General features: G+C 42.0%; 1 protein-coding gene across 6 annotated transcripts in view; it reads right to left on the bottom strand.

Moving 5' to 3' along the window:
- The window catches only part of ntng2b (netrin g2b), a 199,409-nt gene extending 180,913 nt beyond the window's left edge, over window positions 1-18,496 (bottom strand). The window contains exons 1-3 of one of the 6 annotated variants that reach the window (XM_052525382.1): window positions 18,321-18,496; window positions 17,625-17,825; window positions 15,671-16,364 (exon numbers count right to left, since the gene is read on the bottom strand). In XM_052525382.1, the coding sequence (XP_052381342.1) occupies window positions 15,671-15,889 (219 nt within the window). In that variant the 5' untranslated portion in view covers window positions 15,890-16,364; window positions 17,625-17,825; window positions 18,321-18,496. The other 5 variants (XM_052525383.1, XM_052525381.1, XM_052525385.1 and 2 more) reach the window with 5 other exon arrangements.
- Between the last annotated feature and the right edge of the window lie 7,019 nt (window positions 18,497-25,515).

Here is a 25,515-nt window from a genome sequence, read left to right as displayed (position 1 = left end):
AAAAAACAATGTTTTAAGTGAGAAGAAGCCATTGGTCCAAAGCCGAAAAATAATGGAAATTCACATGAGCGCCACAATGTCTACAAAACCCATGCTCTACCAAGGTTTTCCAGCACACAGCTTTGACCTACTACAGTAGCTATGTTGGTCTATTGTACTTAAAACAACATGTACGCAGGTTGTTTAGAATTCAAACCTTCTCAAACAGCCTAAATCAAATTGTATTTGTCACATGCGCCGACCTTACAGTGAAATGCTTACTTACAAGCCCTTAAACAACAATACAGTTTTAAGAAAATACCAACAACAAAAAAATAAAGAGATAAGAATAACAAATAATTCAAGAGGAGCAGTAAATAAATATAGCGGGGCTACATAAAAAGAATGCCGGTACTGAGTCAATATGCAGGGGGCACCGGTGTCGAGGTCATTGAGGTAATATGTACATGTAGGTAGAATTATTACAGTGACTATGCATGGAGAATAACAGAGAGTAGCAGCAGCGTAGGGGGGCAGCGGCAGCGGCAATGCAAATAGTCTGGGTAGCCATTTGATTAGCTGTTCAGGAGACTTGTGGCTTGGGGATAGAAGCTGTTTGGAAGCCTCTTGGACCTAGACTTGGCGCTCCGGTATCGCTTGCCGTGCGATAGCAGAGAGAACAGTCTATAACTAGAGTGGCTGGAGTATTTGACCATTTTTAGGGCCTTCCTCTGACACCGCCTGGTATAGAGGTCTGTTGGTGATGTGGACGCCACGGAACTTGAAGCTCTCAACTTGCTCCACTGCAGCCCCGTCGATGAGAATGGGGGTGTGCTTGGTCCTCCTTTTCCTGTAGTCCACAATCATCTCCTTTGTCTAGATCACGATGAGGGAGAGGTTGTTGTCCTTGCACCACACTGTCAGGTCTCATCGTTGTCGGTGATCAGGCCTACCACTATTGTGTCATCGGCAAACTTAATGACGGTGTTTTCCACCATAATTTGCAAATAAATTCATTAAAACTCCTACAATGTGATTTTCTGGATTTTTTTTCTCATTTTGTCTGTCATAGTTGAAGTGTACCTATGATGAAAATTACAGGCCTATCTCATATTTTTAAGTGGGAGAACTTGCACAATTGGTGGCTGACTAAATACTTTTTTGCCCCACTGTATATACATATATACATATATACATTAGGCATGGCTTGCAGTCGGCGTTCTAATTCATCACAAAGGTGTTCGATGGAGTTTAGGTCAGGGCTCTGTGCAGGCCAGTCAAGTTCTTCCACACCGATTTCGACAATTAATTTCTGTATGGACGTCACTTTGTGCACAGGGGCATTGTCATGCTGAAACAGGAAAGGGCCTTCTCCAAACTTTTGCCACAAAGTTCAAATCAAATTTTATTTGTCATATATACATGGTTAGCAAATGTTAATATGAGTGTAGCAAAATGCTTGTGCTTCTAGTTCCGACCATGCAGTAATATCTAACAAGTATTCTAACCTAACAATTTGGAAGCAAAGAATCATCTAGAATGTCATTGTATGCTGTAGCATTAAGATGTCCCTTCACTGGAACTAAGGGGCCTAGCCCAAACCATGAAAAATAGCCCCAGACCATTATTCCTCCTCCACTAAACTTTAGTTGGCACTATGCATTCAGGCAGGTAGCGTTCTCCTGGTATCCGCCAAATCCAGATTTGTCCATCAGACTGACAGATGGTGAAGCATGATTCATCACTCTAGAGAACGGATTTCCACTGCTCCAGAGTCCAATGACAGTGAGCTTTACACCACTCCAGCCGATGCTTGGCATTGCACATGGTTATCTTAGGCTTGTATGCAGCTGCTTGGCAATGGAAACCGATTTCATGACGCTTCCGACGAACAGTTCTAATGCTGACATTGCTGCCAGAATGGAACTCGGTAGTGAGTGTTGCAAAATAGGAAAGATGATTTTTACGCGCTTCAGCACTCGGTGGTCCCATTTTGTGAGCTTGTGTGGCCTACCACTTTGCGGTTGAGCAGTTGTTGCTCCTAGACATTTCCACTTCACAATAACAGCACTTACAGTTGACCGGGGCAGCTCTTGCAGGGTAGAAATTTGATGACTTGACGGTTCCACGTTGAAAGTCACTGAGCTCTACAGTAAGGCCATTCTACTGGCAATGTTTGTCTATGGAGATTGCATAGCTGTGTTCTCGATTTTATAGACCTTAACCATGTTAAACCGGCTAGGGACAGTCATGGATCGTGTGTTGCAAACTATGGACAGATGGGAGAGAGGAGGCTTTCCTGTCAACGCTACTACACCACCACCCGCGCCTCAGCCTACACCAATGTCCACCCCTCCGCCGTCAAGTCCCAGTGGAATTCGGCTCTCGCCCCCAGGTGCGTATGACGGATCAGTTGCCGGGTGCCAGGGGTTCCTACTCCAGCTGGAGCTCTACCTGGCAGCTGTTCAGCCGGTTCATTCCGGACGCGAGAGAGTGGGCGCTATCATCTCCTGCCTGACTGGAAAAGCCCTGGAGTGGGCCAACACCATCTGGGGAAGGGAAGGTCTGACTCTGGATGACTACGAGGACTTCTCCCTCCGCTTCCATCTGGGGAAGGGAAGGTCCGACTCTGGATGACTAGAGTTCAGCTCTGGCTTGGTTTAGATATTTTCTGGCGGAAAGATATCAGTTTGTCTCTGTGAATGGTTTGTCCTTTGACAAATCAACTGTAAATTTCGGTGTTCCTCAAGGTTCCGTTTTAGGACCAATATTGTTTTCACTATATATTTTACCTCTTGGGGATGTTATTCGAAAACATAATGTTAACTTTCACTGCTATGCGGATGACACACAGCTGTACATTTCAATGAAACATGGTGAAGTCCCAAAATTGCCCTTGCTAGAAGCATGTGTTTCAGACATAAGGAAGTGGATGGCTGCAAACTTTCTACTTTTAAACTCGGACAAAACAGAGATGCTTATTCTAGGTCCCAAGAAACAAAGAGATCTTCTGTTGAATCTGACAATTAATCTTAATGGTTGTACAGTCGTCTCAAATAAAACTGTGAAGGACCTCGGCGTTACTCTGGACCCTGATCTCTCTTTTGAAGAACATATCAAGACCATTTCAAGGACAGCTTTTTTCCATCTACGTAACATAGCAAAAATCAGAAACTTTCTGTCCAAAAATGATGCAGAAAAATTAATCCATGCTTTTGTCACTTCTAGGTTAGACTACTGCAATGCTCTACTTTCCGGCTACCCGGATAAAGCACTAAATAAACTTCAGTTAGTGCTAAATACGGCTGCTAGAATCCTGACTAGAACTCCCAAAAATGATCATATTACTCCAGTGCTAGCCTCTCTACACTGGCTTCCTGTCAAAGCAAGGGCTGATTTCAAGGTTTTACTGCTAACCTACAAAGCATTACATGGGCTTTCTCCTACCTATCTCTCTGATTTGGTCCTGCCGTACATACCTACACGTACAAGACGCAGGCCTCCTAATTGTCCCTAGAATTTCTAAACAAACAGCTGGAGGCAGGGCTTTCTCCTATAGAGCTCCATTTTTATGGAACGGTCTGCCTACCCATGTCAGAGACGCAATGACTACAGGACTTCTCCCTCCGCTTCCATCTGGGGGGGAAACTCTGGATGGAAGGCCCGACTCTGGATGACTACAGGGCTTCCATCTTCTGACCAGGACTTCTCCCTCCGCTTCCATCTGGGGAAGGGAAGGTCCGACTCTGATGACTACAGGACTTCCATCTGGGGAAGGGAAGGCCCGACTCTTGACTACGAGGACCTCCGCTTCCATCTGGGGAAGGGAAGGTCCGACTCTGGATGACTACGAGGACTTCTCCCTCCACTTCCATCTGGGGAAGGGAGGGCCCGACTCTGGATGACTACAGGACTTCTCCCACCGCTTCCATCTGGGGAAGGGAAGGCCCGACTCTGGATGACTACAGGACTTCTCCCTCCGCTTCCATCTGGGGAAGGGAAGGTTCGACTCTGGATGACTACGAGGACTTCTCCCTCCGCTTCCATCTGGGGAAGGGAAGGTTCGACTCTGGATGACTACGAGGACTTCTCCCTCCGCTTCCATCTGGAGAAGGACTTCTCTGGATGACTACGAGGACTTCTCCCTCCGCTTCCATCTGGGGAAGGGAAGGTTCGACTCTGGATGACTACGAGGACTTCTCCCTCCGCTTCCATCTGGGGAAGGGAAGGTCGACTCTGGATGACTACGAGGACTTCTCCCGCCGCTTCCATCTGGGGAAGGGAAGGTCTGACTCTGGATGACTACGAGGACTTCTCCCTCCGCTTCCATCTGGGGAAGGGAAGGTTCTGACTCTGGATGACTACGAGGACTTCTCCCTCCACTTCCATCTGGGGAAGGGAAGGTTCGACTCTGGATGACTACGAGGACTTCTCCCGGCTTCCATCTGGGGAAAGGAAGGTACGACTCTGGATGACAACGAGGACTTCTCCCTCCGCTTCCATCTGGGGAAGGGAAGGTTCGACTCTGGATGACTTCTCCCGCCGCTTCCATCTGGGGAAGGGAAGGACCGACTCTGGATGACTACGAGGACTTCTCCCTCCACTTCCATCTGGGGAAGGGAAGGTTCCGACTCTGGATGACTACGAGGACTTCTCCCGCCACTTCCATCTGGGAAGGGGGTCTGACTTTTGATCATCCACCTGAAGGGAGACCAGCTTCCATCGGGAGACTCTGGAGACTGTTTCATCTGAGACAGGGGATGAGGAGCGCATCTGGGGAAGGGAAGGAGTCTGGATGACACTGGACTTCTCCTCCACTCTCCATCTGGTGGGGATGAAATGGTTCGGGCTCTGATGACCACTACAGGTTAGTCCTGCCCGGAGGGCAGTTGATCATCCACCTGAAGGGAGACCAGCCTGCATGGACACTACTCTCAACCTGGACCAGCTGGTGGACTTGTCTATCCGGCTGGATAACCTGTTGGCCTCCCGTGGATGTCTGGATCAGGGTCCGCCCGTTCCATTACCCAGCACATTGCATCCCACACCTATGGAGTTAGGAGGGGCTGCTATGAGGGGGACCGGAGGGGGGCCATTCCCTGTATCAGTTGTGGCCACAGAGGGCACACTGCTGGTCAGTGCTGGGGTGGTTCTCCAGGAAGTCGAGGTAGCAGGCGGAGCACTGGTGGGTCATCCCAGGTGAGTAGGAACACAACTCACCCAGAGCCCCCTGTTGCACACATGTGGTTACCTATAGAATTTCCTGAGTTCTCTCCACATTCCCAGCATAAGGCGCCAGTAGATTCAGGCACAGCTGGGAACTTTATTGACCGCTCCTTAGCACATAGATTAGGGATCCCTATTGTTCCTGTTGATGTTCCTTTCCCTGTACATGCCGTAGATAGTCGTCCTTTGGGGTTGGGGCTAATTGGGGAGGTCACAGCGCCCATTGCTATAAGAATGCAGGGGGATCACGAGGAGAGAATTAGTCTCTTCCTGATCGACTCTCCTGCGTTTCCTGTTGTATTGGGTCTTCCTTGGTTGGCCTCTCATGATCCTATTATTTTGTGGCAACAGAGGGCTCTCAAGGAATGGTCCTGTCAGTGTTCAGGGAGGTGTGTTGGTGTTTCCTTAGGTGCCACTACGGTGGAAAGTCCAAACCAGGTTTCCACCATGCACATTCCCCCTGAATATGCCGATTTGGCACTCGCCTTCTGGAGAAAGGCGACTCAATTACCACCCCATCGAAAGGGGGATTGTGCGATAGATCTCTTGGTAGATGCTGCACTTCCCAGGAGTCATGTGTATCCTCTGTCACAGGAGGAGACGGTGGCTATGGAGACATATGTCACCGAATCTCTGGGACAGGGATACATTCAGCCTTCCATCTCACCTGTCTCCTCGAGTTTCTTTTTTGTGAAGAAAAAGGATGGAGGTTTGCCAATTACTACCTGAGATTTATCCGGAGTTTTGGTCAGGTAGCGGCTCCCATTACCTCACTGCTGAAGGGGGGACAGGTGCGACTGCAGTGGGCAGCAGGGGAGGACAGGGCTTTTGGTCACCTGAAGGCTCTGTTTACCTCGGCTCCCGTGTTGGCTCATCCTGATCTCTCCTTAGCGTTCATAGTTGAGGTGGACGCGTCCGAGGCAGGGATAGGGGCTGTGCTATTTCAGCGCTCGGGTACGCCACTAAAGCTCCGCCCTTGTGCATTCTTTTCGAAGAAGCTCAGCCCGGCGGAGCGAAACTATGATGTGGGGGACCGGGAGTTGTTAGCTGTTGTCATGGCTCTGAAAGCGTGGAGACATTGGCTTGAGAGTGCTAGACACCCTTTCCTCATTTGGACTGACCACCGCAATCTGGAGTACATTCGAGCAGCGATGAGACTGAACCCTCGTCAAGCAAGGTGGGCCATGTTTTTCACCCGTTTTGTTTTCACCCTTTCCTACAAACCAGGTTCCCAGAATGTGAAGGCAGACGCACTGTCCCGGCTGTATGATACAGAGGAGCGGTCCACGGATCCCACTCCCATAATTCCAGCTTCTCACCTGGTGGCACCGGTGGTATGGGAGGTGGACGTCACACTGGTGGCCCACTTTAGCTAAGGACGTGAGGGTGTATGTTTCCTCCTGTTCGGTATGCGCACAGTGCAAGGCACCTAGACACCTGCCCAGAGGGAAATTACAACCCCTTCCCGTTCCACAACGGCCATGGTCACACCTATCGGTGGATTTCGTGACGGATCTTCCCCCGTCGTGGGGTAACACCACGATTCTGGTCGTTGTGGATCGGTTTTCTAAGTCCTGCCGCCTTCTTCCTTTGCCCGGTCTCCCTACGGCTCTACAAACTGCGGAGGCCCTTTTCACCCATGTATTCCGGCACTACGGTGTGCCTGAGGATATAGTTTCTGATCGGGGTCCCCAATTCAAGTCTAGAGTATGGAGGGCGTTTATGGAACGCCTGGGGGTCTCGGTCAGCCTTACCTCAGGTTTTCACCCCGAGAGTAACGGGCAGGGGGAAAGAGTCAACCAGGATGTGAGTAGGTTTCTGTGGTCCTATTGCCAGGGCCGGCCGAGGGAGTGGGCGGTTTACATCCCCTGGGCGGAGATGGCCCCAAAACTCCCTCCGCCACTCCTCTACCAACCTATCACCATTTCAATGTGTGCTGGGTTATCAGCCGGTCCTGGCACCATGTCATCAGAGCCAGATCGAGGCTCCTGTGGTGGATGAATGGTTTCGGCACTCAGAGGAGACATGGAACACTGCCCATGTGCGGCTACAATGGGCCGTCAGGAGGCAAAAGGCGAGTGCTGACCACTACCGCAGTGAGGCCCTGGTGTATGCACCGGGGATCGGGTCTGGCTCTCGACCCGAAACCTGCCCCTTCACCTGCCCTGCCGGAAGCTGGGTCCGTGGTTTGTGGGGCCATTTAAAGTCCTGAGGAGACTGAACGGGGTTTGTTATAGGTTACAACTCCCCCTGATTATCACATTAACCCCTCGTTCCATGTGTCTCTCCTCGGGCCGGTGGTGGCTGGTCCACTCCAGCAGTCTGAGGTGCGTGAGGTTCCTCCGCCCCCTCTGGACATCGAGGGGGTCCCGGCGTATACCGTATGAGCCATCATGGACTCAAGGCGTCGGGCAAGGGGCCTTCAGTACCTGGTGGAGTGGGAGGAGTACAGCCCGGAGGAGAGATTCTGAGTACCGGTGGAGGACATCCTAGATCCCTCATTACTACAGGAGTTTCACCGTCTCCACCCCGATCTCCCTGCGTCCCGTCCTCCTGGTCGTCGCCGGTGTCGGTCAAGGGGGTACTGTCACGACTTCCGCTGAAGTTGGCCCTTCTCCTTGTTCGGGTGGTGTTCGGAGGTCGACGTCACCAGCTTTCTAGTCACTACGGATCCATTTTTCTGTTTCGTTTTGTCTGATTACATACAAACCTGTTTTACATTTACATTCCCTATTTAACCATCTGACATACATTTCTGTTCTGTCCGTGAATGTTTGTGTCATTAGTGGTTGTGTTCGTGTTAGAGTTTTATTGTATGTTCCATTTTTGGAATTTTGCTTTATTCTTTGAGTAAACTCAGTTGGATTACTCCATACCTGTGTCCTGCGCCTGACTCCGCTTTCACTCTGCACCCAAATCGCTGACACTCTGTGACCGCTGTTAACTTCAGAACAAAGTTGACTACAATACAAAGACGCCAATGTCTTTGCAATTGTTATAAACAAGCAAAGGGTAAAAAGATGCTTCAAATGAGAACCGAGGTGACGGCATTGAAAGATAAATATAGTAGGCTACATAGACCTGAGTGTACAAAACATTAGGAAAACCTGCTCTTTCCATGACATAGGGGGACCAGGTGAATTCAGGTGAAAAATATGATCCCTTGTTGATGTCACCTGTTAAATCCACTTCAATCCGTGTAGACAAGTTAAAGTTGGATTTTTAAGCTTTGAGACAAATTAGACATGGATTGTGTATGTGTGCCATTCAGAGGGTAAATGGGTCAGACAAAAGATTTAAGTGCCTTTGAACGGAGTATGGTAGTAGGTTCCAGGAGCACCAGTTTGAGTGTGTCAAGAATTGCAATGCTGTTGGGTTTTTCACGCTCAACAGTTTCCCTTGTGTATCACAAGTGACCAAACATCCAAAGGACATACAGCTAACAGCAGACCAGTGGTAAAAATAAGGGTCGTTGATGAAAGAGGACAAAGGAGGCACGAATTGTGCAGAATTCTGGAGTTAGTCCACTGACAGTCCAGTACAACATTGGTACCCAAAGACCCATAAAAGAATGCACAACTTGTTGTACCTTGACATGAATGGTGTATGGCAGCTGTCGACATTACAGGGTTCCACTTTTTTCAGCTCAAAAATAAAACTGCGAGTGCAGTGGGCTACAGAACGAAAACACTGGACACTGGAGAATTGTAAAAACATTGCCTGGTTTGATGAATCCCGGTTCCTGCTGTTTTACGCTGATGGAAGGACTAGGTATGGAGAGAACCACAAGTACATGCATCCATCATGCCGTGTGTCAATATTGCAGGCTGGTGGTGTGTTTTCATGACACACATTGGGCTCCTTGATAAAAGTGGAGCAACGTTTGAATGCCACAGGATATCTGAACATCATTGTCAATCAGGTGCATCCCTTCATGGCAGCAGTGTATCCATCTGCAAATGTATTTTTGCAGCTGGATAATGCCCCATGCCACAAGGCTAGGATTGTCCTGGAATGGTTCCACAAACATGACAGTGAATTCAGCTTACTGAAGTGGCCTGCCCAGTCACCAGATCTCAATCAAATTGAGCATCTGTGGGATGAGATTGAACGAAATATTCAGAGTAGAGATCCACTACCAGCCAACTTGACACAACTGTGGGAAGCATTGGAGTCAACATGGACCATTATCCCCATGTAATACTTTCGACACCTTTTAGAGTCCATGCCCAGAGGTATTGAGGCTATTCTGAGTGAAAAAAGGGGTGCAACTCAATATTATGAAGGTGTTCCTAATGTTTTGTACACTGTGTATTTCAATCATATTTAAATAAATGTCATGTTCAATCAACTGAGTTCTATTTAGCTAATTGTAGGCTACCGTCTAATTTTTGCCTCAATTTCATGTGTCAGCCTAACAACATGTGGTCAATGATGTGCCAAAGATTTGATTTAGTGCATAGCCGAAGCATTAGAATAAGCCTCCTCAATATTTGCAGCCATGGGTGATATTTTCTTTCTAGGAGCTGACCCATGGTCAGTATCTAATGTTAACGTAAGATATGAATGGAGAACGCTGATCCGAGAGCAGTGCTTCCTTTCTTTCGATCCTATCAGCATCGACACATGCTCTAACAACGCACTTATTGAAAGTTCTCCCTACGTGGTGTTTTGAGAAACGCATTTGAGTTCTTTGGCCGTTATAGAAACGATACATTGTTAAAACACTCATAAGCTTAAGTTCCATCACTATCGGGAAAACGGGCCACGGCTATTACTTCATAGATATGGCTATTTGCATTTATGCAAAACATGTGGATTCTCCCTTTAAAGAGGGGGGTGAATATCAACAGTTGATTTACATTAAGAACATACCCATTCCTGTAAGTGACTCTTAAAGTACTGAATATGAGTGAGCATTAGGAAAGAAAACAAAAATTCAGGGCAAGTCCCCACAGACTCCCCTCCAGTGTTTTACTTGTTAATGGCTACTTCCCACTAAGGGGACCTACGCTGACATCTTTTGGGAGTCTTTTTCTTTGTTTGGTGCAGTCCGGACTGGCCTTGACTTCAACGTCCAAGATGGGACTCCCTAAAAAACAAGTGACTTCATCAGGGGGGGGGAGTACAATTAATTTATTCCCGGTACGGGACTTCCTATATGTGCACGCACTTCCGCGTGCAACAACATTTTTTATGTGGTAATCATATAATTTAATTCATTCGTTCATTCAATGGGATCTCTGTGGGCCTAGCCATTTAAAAAAAATGCATTACCTTTTATTGTGGCATAAACACAACCAGTCATGATGTTTCATCTGATTGTCAGACAATCATGTCAAAGAGATCCATTACTGCCTTACTCTCACCTCTGCTTTTTTTAGCAGGTTAGTTTTTCTAACCTGCTGCTTTAATGTTCCTAACCTGCTGGTATGTTCACCTAACCTGTTAGAAAAAGTTGTAGCTGTATCGAAGGGGAATGTTTTTAGGGAATCTCATCCACGGATGTTGATTTCTGTTCTGGTCCGGCAAACAATGTTTGGTTCAGGTTTGGTCCAGTCCGTATAAATATGAAGTGAAAACAACAGTTGTCCTAAAATGAAACCTTGAGGAACACCGAAACATACAATTGATTTGTCAGAGGACAAACCACACACACACACACACACACACACACACACACACACACACACACACACGGATGGCCAGATCAGCCAGGTAACCCGTGATACAAGTCAGTATTTGAGTATTCCAAAGGTTGCCAGTTTGAATCCAGCAATATAATTTATTTTAATGTTAAGCCTATCCCAAACCTTAACCTTAACATTAACCATTTGGACTGAATGCCTAACCTTAAGATTCATGAGTTAATTCCTGAACTTAAGTTAATGCTTAAACACTTTGAAATTTGACTATTAGAACAACTTCTAAATTTTATGTTTTAGAAACATCTAATTAGTCTAATTCTGACTCGAGACAGTGAGAGCTGGTAGGACCAAATAGCTAGCAACATTGACAAGAAGCTGACGTGGTGAACCATAAGTGGCTCATTTAAGCTAGTTTAATCATGTCATTGATACCATGTCTTGTTTTTAGGTATTTTGACTATGGAACTCAAACCATTTCACCCCCACAGAGCTGTCCACCAATGCATACGTAGACACATGCCGAACTGCACTAACACACGCACAAACATATACTGTAGACACACAGATTTTCCCAGTTTGTTACTTATTCCAATGAACACCAAGATGGCTTTTTTTAAACTGATCTAAATAAAGGATTTTGAGAGAGTGAACGAGTGCACACTTCGGGGAAGGAAGGAAGTATGCAGAATGGTAAACCCAGAAGAAAGGCTTCACTGTAGCCTTTACATAAGAATTTGTTCTTAACTGACTTGCCTTGTTAAATAAAGGTGAAATAAAGAAAAAATAAATAAAGATTGCTGACTTAAGAAGAATCTGATTTCAATCAAATTTCACTCAATCAAATTGAATTATAAAGCCCTTTTTACATTAGCAGATGTCACAAAGTGCTCAAAGACGCTGCATGGTCATTCTGATGCCTGCATTGGTCATGCAGCGTTTAAGGTGACAATGCCTCTGCAGAGCGCTTCGCGGAGTAGTGCAGCGCTGTTGTGAAGGAAGTTGTCAAGGAAGTGAGTTTGTGTTAACACCGGACCTCCAGCCCCCACCTACCGTCAAACAATCACGTCAATGCGCATGTATATGGAGCCCTCCACATTGTTAAAAACTTTCGGGAGGTGCACAGTGAGAGCAGCCTCTGCGTGCTTCCGGAGGCGCCGCAATTGCATCACACCCTCAAGCGTAAATGGGCTTTAATACAGAAACCTCAAAGAGCAGACAATGCAGATATAGAAGCACGGTGGGGTCCTTGTAAGGTAGAAGCCCATTAAGGAGAGCATCAATATTTCATTGCTCAGAAACATAATTGTAGAAGTTTCCAGCAGCAAGCCTGGGCTGGGCCCTGCCATTAGGGGCAAGATACAGAACGCCCAAGTGTCTCTCTCACTCTATTTCTCCCTCTTTTTCAGTCTTCTCTTTCTCTCTCTCTCACTCTTTTCTCCCTCTCTCTCCCTCTCTTCATCTCTCTCCTCTACCTCCATCTCTAATTTTCTCTCTACCTATCTGCTCTGCTTTACATTGTTAAATAATCCCGGAGTCCTGTTGTTAGTCTCAATAGTGGGAGGGCCTCTAATGTATGTGTGTGTGTGTGTGTGTGTGTGTGTGTGTGTGTGTGTGTGTGTGTGTGTGTGTTTCTGAGACATCAGTGAATAATGAGTGAATCAATTGTCCCCTATTAAATTCATGTATCTCTGCCTTTGGTTGGAAGTCATCGCTCATCTGATTACCTCACTGACTCATCGACTGGGCAGCTAACAGGGACTGTCCAGCCAGGTGGTACTGAACCTAACACATTAAGTAAACACATCTCAGATCGTGTCAAGTTGTAACAATTAAAAGGAAGTGGTATGCTGTAGCTCAGCTAAAGATGGCCTAAGTCTCAAACGTTCAAATCGTCCTATTTTTAGAGTTTCATTCCACTCAACAACCTAGCTGGGAAATACACGTTGAGAATTGCATAGTAATGCCCACTATTCTCCTACAGTTCTCCACCCTCACCCAGTTAGTGTTCTTGAAACGAGAGGTACTCCCCCCTCTCCCCTCTCAATACTTTATGCCCTTTACCAGGCAAAATTTGAAGTCCTTCGAAAAAACCCAATCAAGCCGGATGACAGTCTGCCAACACAATGCAAACAACACCCCCGGACCATTCTCAGTGAGCTCCAGCCCATTGCCAAGTAATTTCACTGGTGTCATGACTTTTGGTGCCCGCCAAACTTGGCCAAAGCCCACCCGAGCCCGCTTGAATTCACGCCGCATCAGGAGGTTCCGACCTGCCTAAGCCAAATAAAATGGTATGTTTTTTCTCCAGCTCTTTCCTTTATTGAGTGAAAATTCTGCTATCACCTTCTACTGTGTTATTTAACGCCTCCAACAAACTAGGCTTTCCCAATGTCATGCTGAGATAGGCTAGTGTTGATTGCAAATGACACACAATGCGATAAGTTATGCCTTGCTCAGATGTTCACTGAATTGTAGATTGGCCATCCTTGGTTGATGAAAGCAGCGCAGAGGTAAGATGGCCAGGTAACTACTGTTTGATTTGACAGGAAACTGAACTAGGGTTTGTAATCCCAGTGCTGAGCTATTGTGTTGCAGCTAGTTGCTGTATGGCATGTGTTTGTCCTAGAATTGTATGCATGTCCCTTATCGACTGAGGTGAATGAAGCTACAGTACCAAGGTGATCATGGATGCAGTCATTTTGGCTTGTTTTTGTCGCTCTCTAAATAGCGTTGTTTTTGCTGCTCTCTAAATAGCGTTGTTTTTGTCGCTCTCTAAATAGCGTTGTTTTTGCCGTTCTCTAAATAGCGTTGTTTTTGCCGTTCTCTAAATAGCGTTGTTTTTGCCGCTCTCTAAATAGCATTGTTTTTGTCGCTGTCTAAATAGCGTTGTTTTTGCCGTTCTCTAAATAGCGTTGTTTTTCTGCTCTCTAAATAGCGTTGTTTTTCTGCTCTCTAAATAGCATTTTAGAGCTTTGTTTAGAAATGCAGTAGGCCTAAATCAGCTGTCTATAAATTCCTTGGAGGGGAGAAACAATTCCTTGGAGGGGGCGTTAGCACTGAACATGATGTATCTAACTTGAATATTTTCATTTTCAAATGGATTAATTTGAATAAATTAGGGCAGATACAAATTAAGAGTTGAAAAAGTTATTCAATGCAATTGTGGCAGAGCCTGGGGAGAGGCCACTGCCACGGACCAGAGCTAAGAGGGTTTCAGGGTACAGAGGCTCAGTGAGGCAGAGTAAATGCTTCAAACATAGGCTCTATTACATAATTTACCAACACAAATGCTTATAAATAAGGAAAGTAAAGTATAAGTTTAATAACATTTTTTTATCCGTAACCTGTCTTCTTCCTCTTCTTTAAGGCAGACTGTATTTCTGCCACCTACTTACTATACGGGGTATTGAAACACCAAAACAAAAATCAATTTGCGGGAATGGAGGGCGGGACCCGGCAACACACAGAATAATAATAATAAAAACCATCCCACTCCTTCAGTCACAGTTCAAATCCCATCCCTAAACAGGTGCAGGTGCCTGTGAGGACAGAGCATTCATCGACAGGATTCCTTGTAATGCCTCTGCTGTAAAATCCCAGAGTCTCAAAAAACACTCAGCTGCACTCACAATGATGCCTATTTCCTCAGATCTCCTTTCTGTTTGCGCTGTGCAGTTGATAACCAATGTAATAAATGCTACAAAGTCCACCTTCTTAATTAACATGCAACATGTCAGGATCCCTCTGACAAGGAATATTCTCTGGTTCCTCTACTCCTACTACCATTACTTCCTCAACCCCACTGCTTTCTTCTAATCTTCTCAATGCCTCCAGATAGGAGACCTTCACCCTAACAGGACACTTCAGAAATGTGGGTGCATGTTCACCACCACAATTGCAGCATTTGGCTCAGCTGGTATACGATACCCCTCCTGTCTACATTCATTCGACACATTACCAAATATTTTGCATTTATCACACTGCATGGGTTTGGGCATGAAAGCTCTCACAGGGTACCTCATAAAACCTAAATGCATGTGAGAATGCATGTGAGAAAAAGCAATAGAATGGATGGAGTGGGCTTCCCCACTCCACCCATCATGCAGGTCAGTCAGTGTGCACCAACCACTTGATTCAATTCTTTACATATGCTTTGCATTCACTTCTAGTGCCACCCCAGTGATAACGCCCTTGATAGGCACCTTGCTTCGAAGAGCCACACATGACACATTCCAATCCGATTTCTACAACGACAACAATACTCTCATCAACGCCACCTCATGCAACGCATCCACCATTTTTAGAGACTTCAATCGGATCTCCCAGGTAACATCGATCCAAAAGCCCTTACTCGGACCAAAAAATAATCAGAACTAGGTTTGGATTTACTGGATTCCACTACCACTTTACTTCTCTTATTTCCTTTTGTATTCTCCACTGGAATGCAATCCTTCTCGCTCATCTCCTCTTGACACGCCATCTGATTCAAACGGAACATCCGCTTCTGCCGTTTTCCCCCTCGAATCATCAGTCTGTCTCAGGACACAGCATCGTCTGCTGCTGTCTCTTTTTTCCCACAAATGTGAGCAGCTGCAGCCTAGTCAACTGTTGGGGCTGATTGACCAGTGTTAGTTTAAGACAATTTTCAATACTATTTCTGATACACGTTGCTGATTTCCCATGTCCACCCATAACTGGTGCTTGGTCACCACTAGGCCCCCCAACTAAACAAATCATTGCCCCTGCTCACAGCAGCAACTTCAGACATACATTTTTGTGCAATCCAATAAACCAACCACGCCACTTATTCAACTTACCAGAGTGCAGAATCTCTCAGGTGGGTTCCCACAGGTGATGCCTGGTGGGTCCACCTTGACCCGCACGTAGTCCTTCATGGACTGGGCCTTGGGCTGGCATGCATACTGCTCCCACACCGCGCCATCGTCCGTGCTCACCAGGGACTTGCACAGGTCGTACTGGCCCAGTGTCAAAGAGGCGAAGCAGTGCAGGAGGAGCAACACGGCCTGACAGAGCATGGCAGGTCCTGGGAAAGCCACGAGCGGGGTCCGACGATGAGTGGGGTCTGGCGGTGAAGGGCAGGAGGGGCCACGGTAGTCAGAGCTTGGGCGAAAAGCATGGAACGCGACTAGGGATCATACAGAGACAGAAAGTAACTTTGGACACACAAATAATCACGGCTTCTTTAGGAAATGACACTTTATTGTTTTGACGCCTGGTTTTGAAAAGACGGACAAAAAATGGACCAGGGGGAGGCGAAAGTCACTATGAAACTTCACATCTACTTCAACCATAGTGGTGCCAGTGCTGTGGTGGTGGCGGTAGGGGTCGTTGGGATATCAGCAGAACAAATCCATACTTCAGAGGTCCTTTTCCGCTGGGAGAGACAAGAGCTGTCCGCTACGAGGGAGGATGAGGGAAAGGTGACGACGTACTTAGATACATCCATCAGGTCGTGATGCCCCGGTCCGGCACCTTTCCTCAGTGATAGTCCTGGGAAAATTAGGGGAATTATGAAAATATTAGATATTATAGAAATGAAAGTGAGTGAAATGAGTGAAAGAGAGAGAATATTATATACTACAGATATTATTTAAAGAGAGAGGGAGGGAGAGGTAGAGAGAGAGAGAGACCAGTATACCTATCAGTGAGTAGGTCTAGTCTATCTTTATCATCCCATTTTTCTTATTTCCTGAGATGGGACATTTCGTTCCTTATTTTTACCATCTGAATTTCTAAGAAATAGATCAAAACCATATAGATTGACAAGGATGAGATTTGTAGCTCAGTATCAAACAGATGTTTGTATGTAATGCTGTACATCGTCGTGCATGTAACATATTTCAGAGAATATTTCGAGAGTTACACACGAGCTTTTAAGTCATACAAGGTTTGATGCCAAGTTTCAAAAGTTGCGGGTGTGTGAGTGTGCTTTGGGGTGAGTCGTATTGGATTGTTCATTGTTCATTGTTCACTATCTATCTCTCTTATTTGAAAAATAAGTTAGTATGCGTTATATGCATGGGAGGGGGGTGAACTAGCAAGTCAATGTCACCCCACCACTTATTTAATTCGTTCCATGAAACATGAATTGTCCTAGCTTCAACTGCGTCACCATGCATTCATTTAACATGCTTATAGCTGACATGGCGCTTAGTAAATTATTACGCACACCTCTGCTGTCCTGGTTGCGCCCCTGCGGAAATACACGTGCCAGTGCCGCCTATGCGTGAGAGTTTGAATTGGAATCAAAATGCTAGAAGACCAGAGGTCACAAAATACGTTTTAATGGGAATGACACTGACCCTCTTCACTGTCCGGCTACGATGTGGCCAGAATCCCACAAATATGTATTCCACGAAAATTAGGTGAAGCTTTTTTCAGTTTATAGTTTTGAAGTGCCAAAGCGGTTCTCTGGCTCGAAATACCTTATAGGGTGTGTCTGACAGACTGCTGCTTCTGCTCGCTTTCAGCAGCCCGAATCGAAAGTAGCAACCGATCAGGCTGCATTTCGATTGGTCATAAATAACATTATTTCTAAACATTTATATAACGTGACAACTTTTAATTTATTATAGAGTAGGCCTAACAACATTTAGAGTAGTGAGTGACAATTTAGTCTAATAGTCTCGAAGTGAGCGTTGCGTTTTAGTCTCACTTCGAATAGGTCTCGTAATCTCCTCAGAATTTATTTTAACAGCATTCTGAAGCGGGTCAGATTTATTAGATAAAACACTTATTTAACCTACTTACTTCGAAGGTTCATCTGGGAGAGCGCCTCCGTGTCCCATTATTATACGAACTCTGCCATAAGCCCCGCACGGCTCCATTCACTACCGGGCTCCCGCCGTGGTGTTGGCTACTGTACTCTGGTTATCTGATGCGGTCTCCTTGTTACTTTTTTTCTCGTGCCTGTTACTTTTTTATTACACCACGGATGACCGTGTCCTAGATCTGGAAATGGGAGTTGGAGAAAAAAAATCGAAAGCGTGAATTCCAGCTTGAAAGAGTATCAAAAGTATGAAAATATTGACGTTGAGGAAGGTCTGGTGCTCGTACTTTCCCACTTTACAAGCTCAGCTTTATCCGGGATGTTCAAGCGCAGAAAGAAAAAAAGCTTTGTGGAAAATCTCCCCTTGCTCTTGCTCTCTCTCTCTCTCTCTCTCTCTCTCTCTCTCTCTCTCTCTCTCTCTCTCTCTATCTCTATCTCTATCTCTATCTCTATCTCTCGCTCTCGCTCTCTATGCCTGTGCTAATTCCTTTTTACCATCTCTTTCAATCACTATCCGGGCTTTTATCTGCTAGCCTGAGCCAGGGCGGGTTGCGCAACTTCTTACCCGCTCTCGACGCTCTCTATCACGGGCCAAGCGGTACCAAACTGAACCGTCCCACCAGCTGATCAGCAAGCGCTGCTTAAAGGAACAGAGGAGAAGTGGAGCTATAGCCTACCTTGTCATCCACTGTGTCCGAGCGTTCAGAGAGTTGTATCAGAAATGTTTAGCAGCAGATAAGCCAGAGTTGTTTGCTCACGTTGAAGGAAGTGGTGGATAGAGGGCGGTTTAGATACAGGACATAAACCACCGTTCGGGTTTACAGAGCCATTTTTGGTGGCCATTAAAGCTGTCTGTTTGTGCAAAAGAGAAGGCGCGTACTGCTATTACAATCAGCCATAGCATGTTGGATCAATTGTAAAATGCAGCGCTGCCTTTACACGTTTTGTAATTTAATACATGATACCTGAATATATTACTTTAATTTAACAAATACCACTGTTTAGTCTTTTTTTTAGGCCTTTGAGAATAATGGAAATAATCACAACACATTGAAGCACCCATGTAGTCTAGGCGTAGTTAGATTGTTTGCATAACAAAATTGTAAGCTATTTCAGACTATATTTAAATAGCTTCATAAACTTAATTTCAATTGATTATATATACGTTATAAAACGATTTGACTCAATCATTAATCATAAATATGAAGCAGCTTTGAGGGCAACTTCAGAAGGGAATTTGATACTGCTTTTCACCTGGCTACCACTACCCTGGTCAACTGCCCTGCACCCCCTACAGCAACTCGCCCAAGCCTCCCCAGCTTCTCCTTCACCCAAATCCAGATAGCTGATGTTCTGAAAGAGCTGCAATATCTGGACCACTACAAATCAGCCGAGCTAGACAATCTGGACCCTCTCTTTCTAACATTATCTGCCAAAATTGTTGCAACCCCTATTACCAGCCTGTTCAACTTCTCTCATCGTCTGAGATCCTCAAAGATTGAAAGCTGCCGCGGTCAAACCCACTGGCTCCAGGTCATCTTCAAGTCGTTGCTAGGTAAAGCCCCGCCTTATCTCAGCTCACTGGTCACCATAGCAGCACCCACCCGCATCACGCTCTCCAGCAGGTATATTTCACTGGTCACCCCTAAAGCCAATTCCTTCTTTGGCTGCCTTTCCTTCCAGTTCTCTGCTGCCAATGACTGGAACGAACTGCAAAAATCGCTGAAGCAGGAGACTCTTATCTCCCTCACTTACTTCAAGCACCAGCTGTCAGAGCGGCTCACAGATCATTGCACCTGTACATAGCCCATCTGTAAATAGCCCATCCCCCTCATCCCCATACTGTATTTATATATTTTGCTCCTTTGCACCCCAGTATTTCTACTTGCACATTCATCTTCTGTACATCTATCACTCCAGTGTTTAATTGCTATATCGTAAATTCCTCGCTATGGCCTATTTTATTGCCTTACCTCCCTTATCTTACCTCATTTACACACACTGTATATTTTTTTCCTACTGTATTATTGACTATGTTTGTTTATTCCATGTGTTACTCTGAGTTGTTGTATGTGTCGAACTGCTTTGCTTTATCTTGGCCAGGTCGCAGTTGTAAATGAGAACTTGTTCTCAACTAGCCTACCTGGTTAAATAAAGATTAAATAAAATAAATAAATAAATAAAAATTGGAGCTTGCTATCTGTTCTAAAGGAGCTGTCCGTGGTGCTGAAATAGACTGACTGCTTCTCTTGTACTTTCACAAGGCAGGGGTGTACAATACATGCTGCAGCCCCGCTAGTGACAGCTGCGTTGCACTCCAAACATTTGAAAGCTGTCAAATGCATTACAAAAGAAGAAACTGAATCTTCAGTATGTTGTCATAACAATGTTATGGGGGTTTCTGTGATTTTTGTAGGTGATTTTGGGAAGAGAGAGAGACAGAGACAGAGAGAGACAGAGAGAGACAGAGAGAGACAGAGAGAGAGACAGCGAGAGAGACGTGATTCGGAAGGGAACTCTCAACTTCTATCTGGGTGGGAACACTGACTGTACAGCATGGAGTCGATCGATAGTTTGTCCTTGCAGCGTCTCCTCTATCTTTCTCAAGTCTTTCAGATTCCTCTGAACCATTGCAGCGCCTACCTAAGCCCCCTTCACCCCTCAAAATGATATATACCTACCTTATATATCTACCTACCTTACATATCTACCGACCTTATATATCTACCTAGCTTATATATCTACCTACCTTATATATCTACCGACCTTATATATCTACCTAGCTTATATATCTACCTACCTTATATATCTACCTAGTTTATATATCTACCTACCTTATATATCTACCTACCTTATATATCTACCTACCTTATATATCTACCTAGCTTATATATCTACCTACCTTATATATCTACCTAGTTTATATATCTACCTACCTTATATATCTACCTACCTTATATATCTACCTACCTTATATATCTACCTAGTTTATATATCTACCTACCTTATATATCTACCTACCTTATATATCTACCTAGTTTATATATCTACCTACCTTATATATCTACCTAGTTTATATATCTACCTAGTTTATATATCTACCTACCTTATATATCTACCTACCTTATATATCTACCTACCTTATTTATCTACCTACCTTATTTATCTACCTACCTTATATATCTACCTAGTTTATATATCTACCTACCTTATATAACTACCTACCTTATATATCTACCTACCTTATATATCTACCTAGTTTATATATCTACCTACCTTATATATCTACCTACCTTATATATCTACCTAGTTTATATATCTACCTACCTTATATATCTACCTAGTTTATATATCTACCTAGTTTATATATCTACCTACCTTATATATCTACCTACCTTATATATCTACCTACCTTATTTATCTACCTACCTTATTTATCTACCTACCTTATATATCTACCTACCTTATTTATCTACCTAGTTTATATATCTACCTACCTTATATATCTACCTAGTTTATATATCTACCTACCTTATATATCTACCTAGTTTATATATCTACCTAGTTTATATATCTACCTAGTTTATATATCTACCTACCTTATATATCTACCTACCTTATATATCTACCTACCTTATATATCTACCTACCTTATATATCTACCTACCTTATTTATCTACCTACCTTATTTATCTACCTAGTTTATATATCTACCTACCTTATATATCTACCTAGTTTATATATCTACCTAGTTTATATATCTACCTAGTTTATATATCTACCTACCTTATATATCTACCTAGTTTATATATCTACCTACCTTATATATCTACCTACCTTATATATCTACCTACCTTATATATCTACCTAGTTTATATATCTACCTAGTTTATATATCTACCTACCTTATATATCTACCTACCTTATATATCTACCTAGTTTATATATCTACCTAGTTTATATATCTACCTACCTTATATATCTACCTAGTTTATATATCTACCTAGTTTATATATCTACCTACCTTATATATCTACCTAGCTTATATATCTACCTAGTTTATATATCTACCTAGTTTATATATCTACCTACCTTATATATCTACCTACCTTATATATCTACCTGATGTTATATATCTACCTACCTTATATATCTACCTAGTTTATATATCTACCTAGTTTATATATCTACCTAGTTTATATATCTACCTACCTTATATATCTACCTAGTTTATATATCTACCTACCTTATATATCTACCTACCTTATATATCTACCTACCTTATATATCTACCTAGTTTATATAGCTACCTAGTTTATATATCTACCTAGTTTATATATCTACCTACCTTATATATCTACCTAGTTTATATATCTACCTACCTTATATATCTACCTAGTTTATATATCTACCTACCTTATATATCTACCTACCTTATATATCTACCTACCTTATATATCTACCTACCTTATATATCTACCTAGTTTATATATCTACCTAGTTTATATATCTACCTAGTTTATATATCTACCTACCTTATATATCTACCTACCTTATATATCTACCTACCTTATATATCTACCTACCTTATTTATCTACCTACCTTATTTATCTACCTAGTTTATATATCTACCTACCTTATATATCTACCTAGTTTATATATCTACCTAGTTTATATATCTACCTAGTTTATATATCTACCTACCTTATATATCTACCTAGTTTATATATCTACCTACCTTATATATCTACCTACCTTATATATCTACCTACCTTATATATCTACCTACCTTATATATCTACCTACCTTATATATCTACCTAGTTTATATATCTACCTAGTTTATATATCTACCTACCTTATATATCTACCTACCTTATATATCTACCTAGTTTATATATCTACCTAGTTTATATATCTACCTACCTTATATATCTACCTAGTTTATATATCTACCTAGTTTATATATCTACCTACCTTATATATCTACCTAGCTTATATATCTACCTAGTTTATATATCTACCTAGTTTATATATCTACCTACCTTATATATCTACCTACCTTATATATCTACCTACCTTATATATCTACCTACCTTATATATCTACCTACCTTATATATCTACCTAGTTTATATATCTACCTAGTTTATATATCTACCTACCTTATATATCTACCTAGTTTATATATCTACCTAGTTTATATATCTACCTACCTTATATATCTACCTACCTTATATATCTACCTAGTTTATATATCTACCTAGTTTATATATCTACCTAGTTTATATATCTACCTAGTTTATATATCTACCTACCTTATATATCTACCTACCTTATATATCTACCTACCTTATATATCTACCTACCTTATATATCTACCTAGTTTATATATCTACCTAGTTTATATATCTACCTAGTTTATATATCTACCTACCTTATATATCTACCTACCTTATATATCTACCTACCTTATATATCTACCTACCTTATATATCTACCTACCTTATTTATCTACCTACCTTATTTATCTACCTAGTTTATATATCTACCTACCTTATATATCTACCTAGTTTATATATCTACCTAGTTTATATATCTACCTACCTTATATATCTACCTAGTTTATATATCTACCTACCTTATATATCTACCTACCTTATATATCTACCTACCTTATATATCTACCTAGTTTATATATCTACCTAGTTTATATATCTACCTACCTTATATATCTACCTACCTTATATATCTACCTAGTTTATATATCTACCTAGTTTATATATCTACCTACCTTATATATCTACCTAGTTTATATATCTACCTAGTTGATATATCTACCTACCTTATATATCTACCTAGCTTATATATCTACCTAGTTTATATATCTACCTAGTTTATATATCTACCTACCTTATATATCTACCTACCTTATATATCTACCTACCTTATATATCTACCGACCTTATATATCTACCTAGCTTATATATCTACCTACCTTATATATCTACCTACCTTATATATCTACCTACCTTATATATCTACCTACCTTATATATCTACCTAGCTTATATATCTACCTACCTTATATATCTACCTAGTTTATATATCTACCTACCTTATATATCTACCTACCTTATATATCTACCTACCTTATATATCTACCTAGTTTATATATCTACCTAGTTTATATATCTACCTAGTTTATATATCTACCTAGTTTATATATCTACCTACCTTATATATCTACCTAGTTTATATATCTACCTAGTTTATATATCTACCTACCTTATATATCTACCTACCTTATATATCTACCTACCTTATTTATCTACCTACCTTATTTATCTACCTACCTTATATATCTACCTACCTTATTTATCTACCTAGTTTATATATCTACCTACCTTATATATCTACCTAGTTTATATATCTACCTACCTTATATATCTACCTAGTTTATATATCTACCTACCTTATATATCTACCTAGTTTATATATCTACCTAGTTTATATATCTACCTAGTTTATATATCTACCTAGTTTATATATCTACCTACCTTATATATCTACCTACCTTATATATCTACCTACCTTATATATCTACCTACCTTATATATCTACCTACCTTATTTATCTACCTACCTTATTTATCTACCTAGTTTATATATCTACCTACCTTATATATCTACCTAGTTTATATATCTACCTAGTTTATATATCTACCTAGTTTATATATCTACCTACCTTATATATCTACCTAGTTTATATATCTACCTACCTTATATATCTACCTACCTTATATATCTACCTAGTTTATATATCTACCTAGTTTATATATCTACCTACCTTATATATCTACCTACCTTATATATCTACCTAGTTTATATATCTACCTAGTTTATATATCTACCTACCTTATATATCTACCTAGTTTATATATCTACCTAGTTTATATATCTACCTACCTTATATATCTACCTAGCTTATATATCTACCTAGTTTATATATCTACCTAGTTTATATATCTACCTACCTTATATATCTACCTACCTTATATATCTACCTACCTTATATATCTACCTACCTTATATATCTACCTAGTTTATATATCTACCTAGTTTATATATCTACCTAGTTTATATATCTACCTACCTTATATATCTACCTAGTTTATATATCTACCTACCTTATATATCTACCTACCTTATATATCTACCTACCTTATATATCTACCTAGTTTATATATCTACCTAGTTTATATATCTACCTACCTTATATATCTACCTAGTTTATATATCTACCTACCTTATATATCTACCTAGTTTATATATCTACCTACCTTATATATCTACCTACCTTATATATCTACCTACCTTATATATCTACCTACCTTATATATCTACCTAGTTTATATATCTACCTAGTTTATATATCTACCTAGTTTATATATCTACCTAGTTTATATATCTACCTACCTTATATATCTACCTACCTTATATATCTACCTACCTTATATATCTACCTACCTTATATATCTACCTACCTTATTTATCTACCTACCTTATTTATCTACCTAGTTTATATATCTACCTACCTTATATATCTACCTAGTTTATATATCTACCTAGTTTATATATCTACCTACCTTATATATCTACCTAGTTTATATATCTACCTACCTTATATATCTACCTACCTTATATATCTACCTACCTTATATATCTACCTAGTTTATATATCTACCTAGTTTATATATCTACCTACCTTATATATCTACCTACCTTATATATCTACCTAGTTTATATATCTACCTAGTTTATATATCTACCTACCTTATATATCTACCTAGCTTATATATCTACCTAGTTTAT

The sequence above is a fragment of the Oncorhynchus keta genome, chromosome 9, assembly GCF_023373465.1.
Source record: "Oncorhynchus keta strain PuntledgeMale-10-30-2019 chromosome 9, Oket_V2, whole genome shotgun sequence".
Classification (NCBI taxonomy): Eukaryota; Metazoa; Chordata; class Actinopteri; order Salmoniformes; family Salmonidae; genus Oncorhynchus; species Oncorhynchus keta.
Note: the sequence above shows the minus strand (reverse complement) of the source record. Positions and strands in the feature narration are given on the sequence as shown.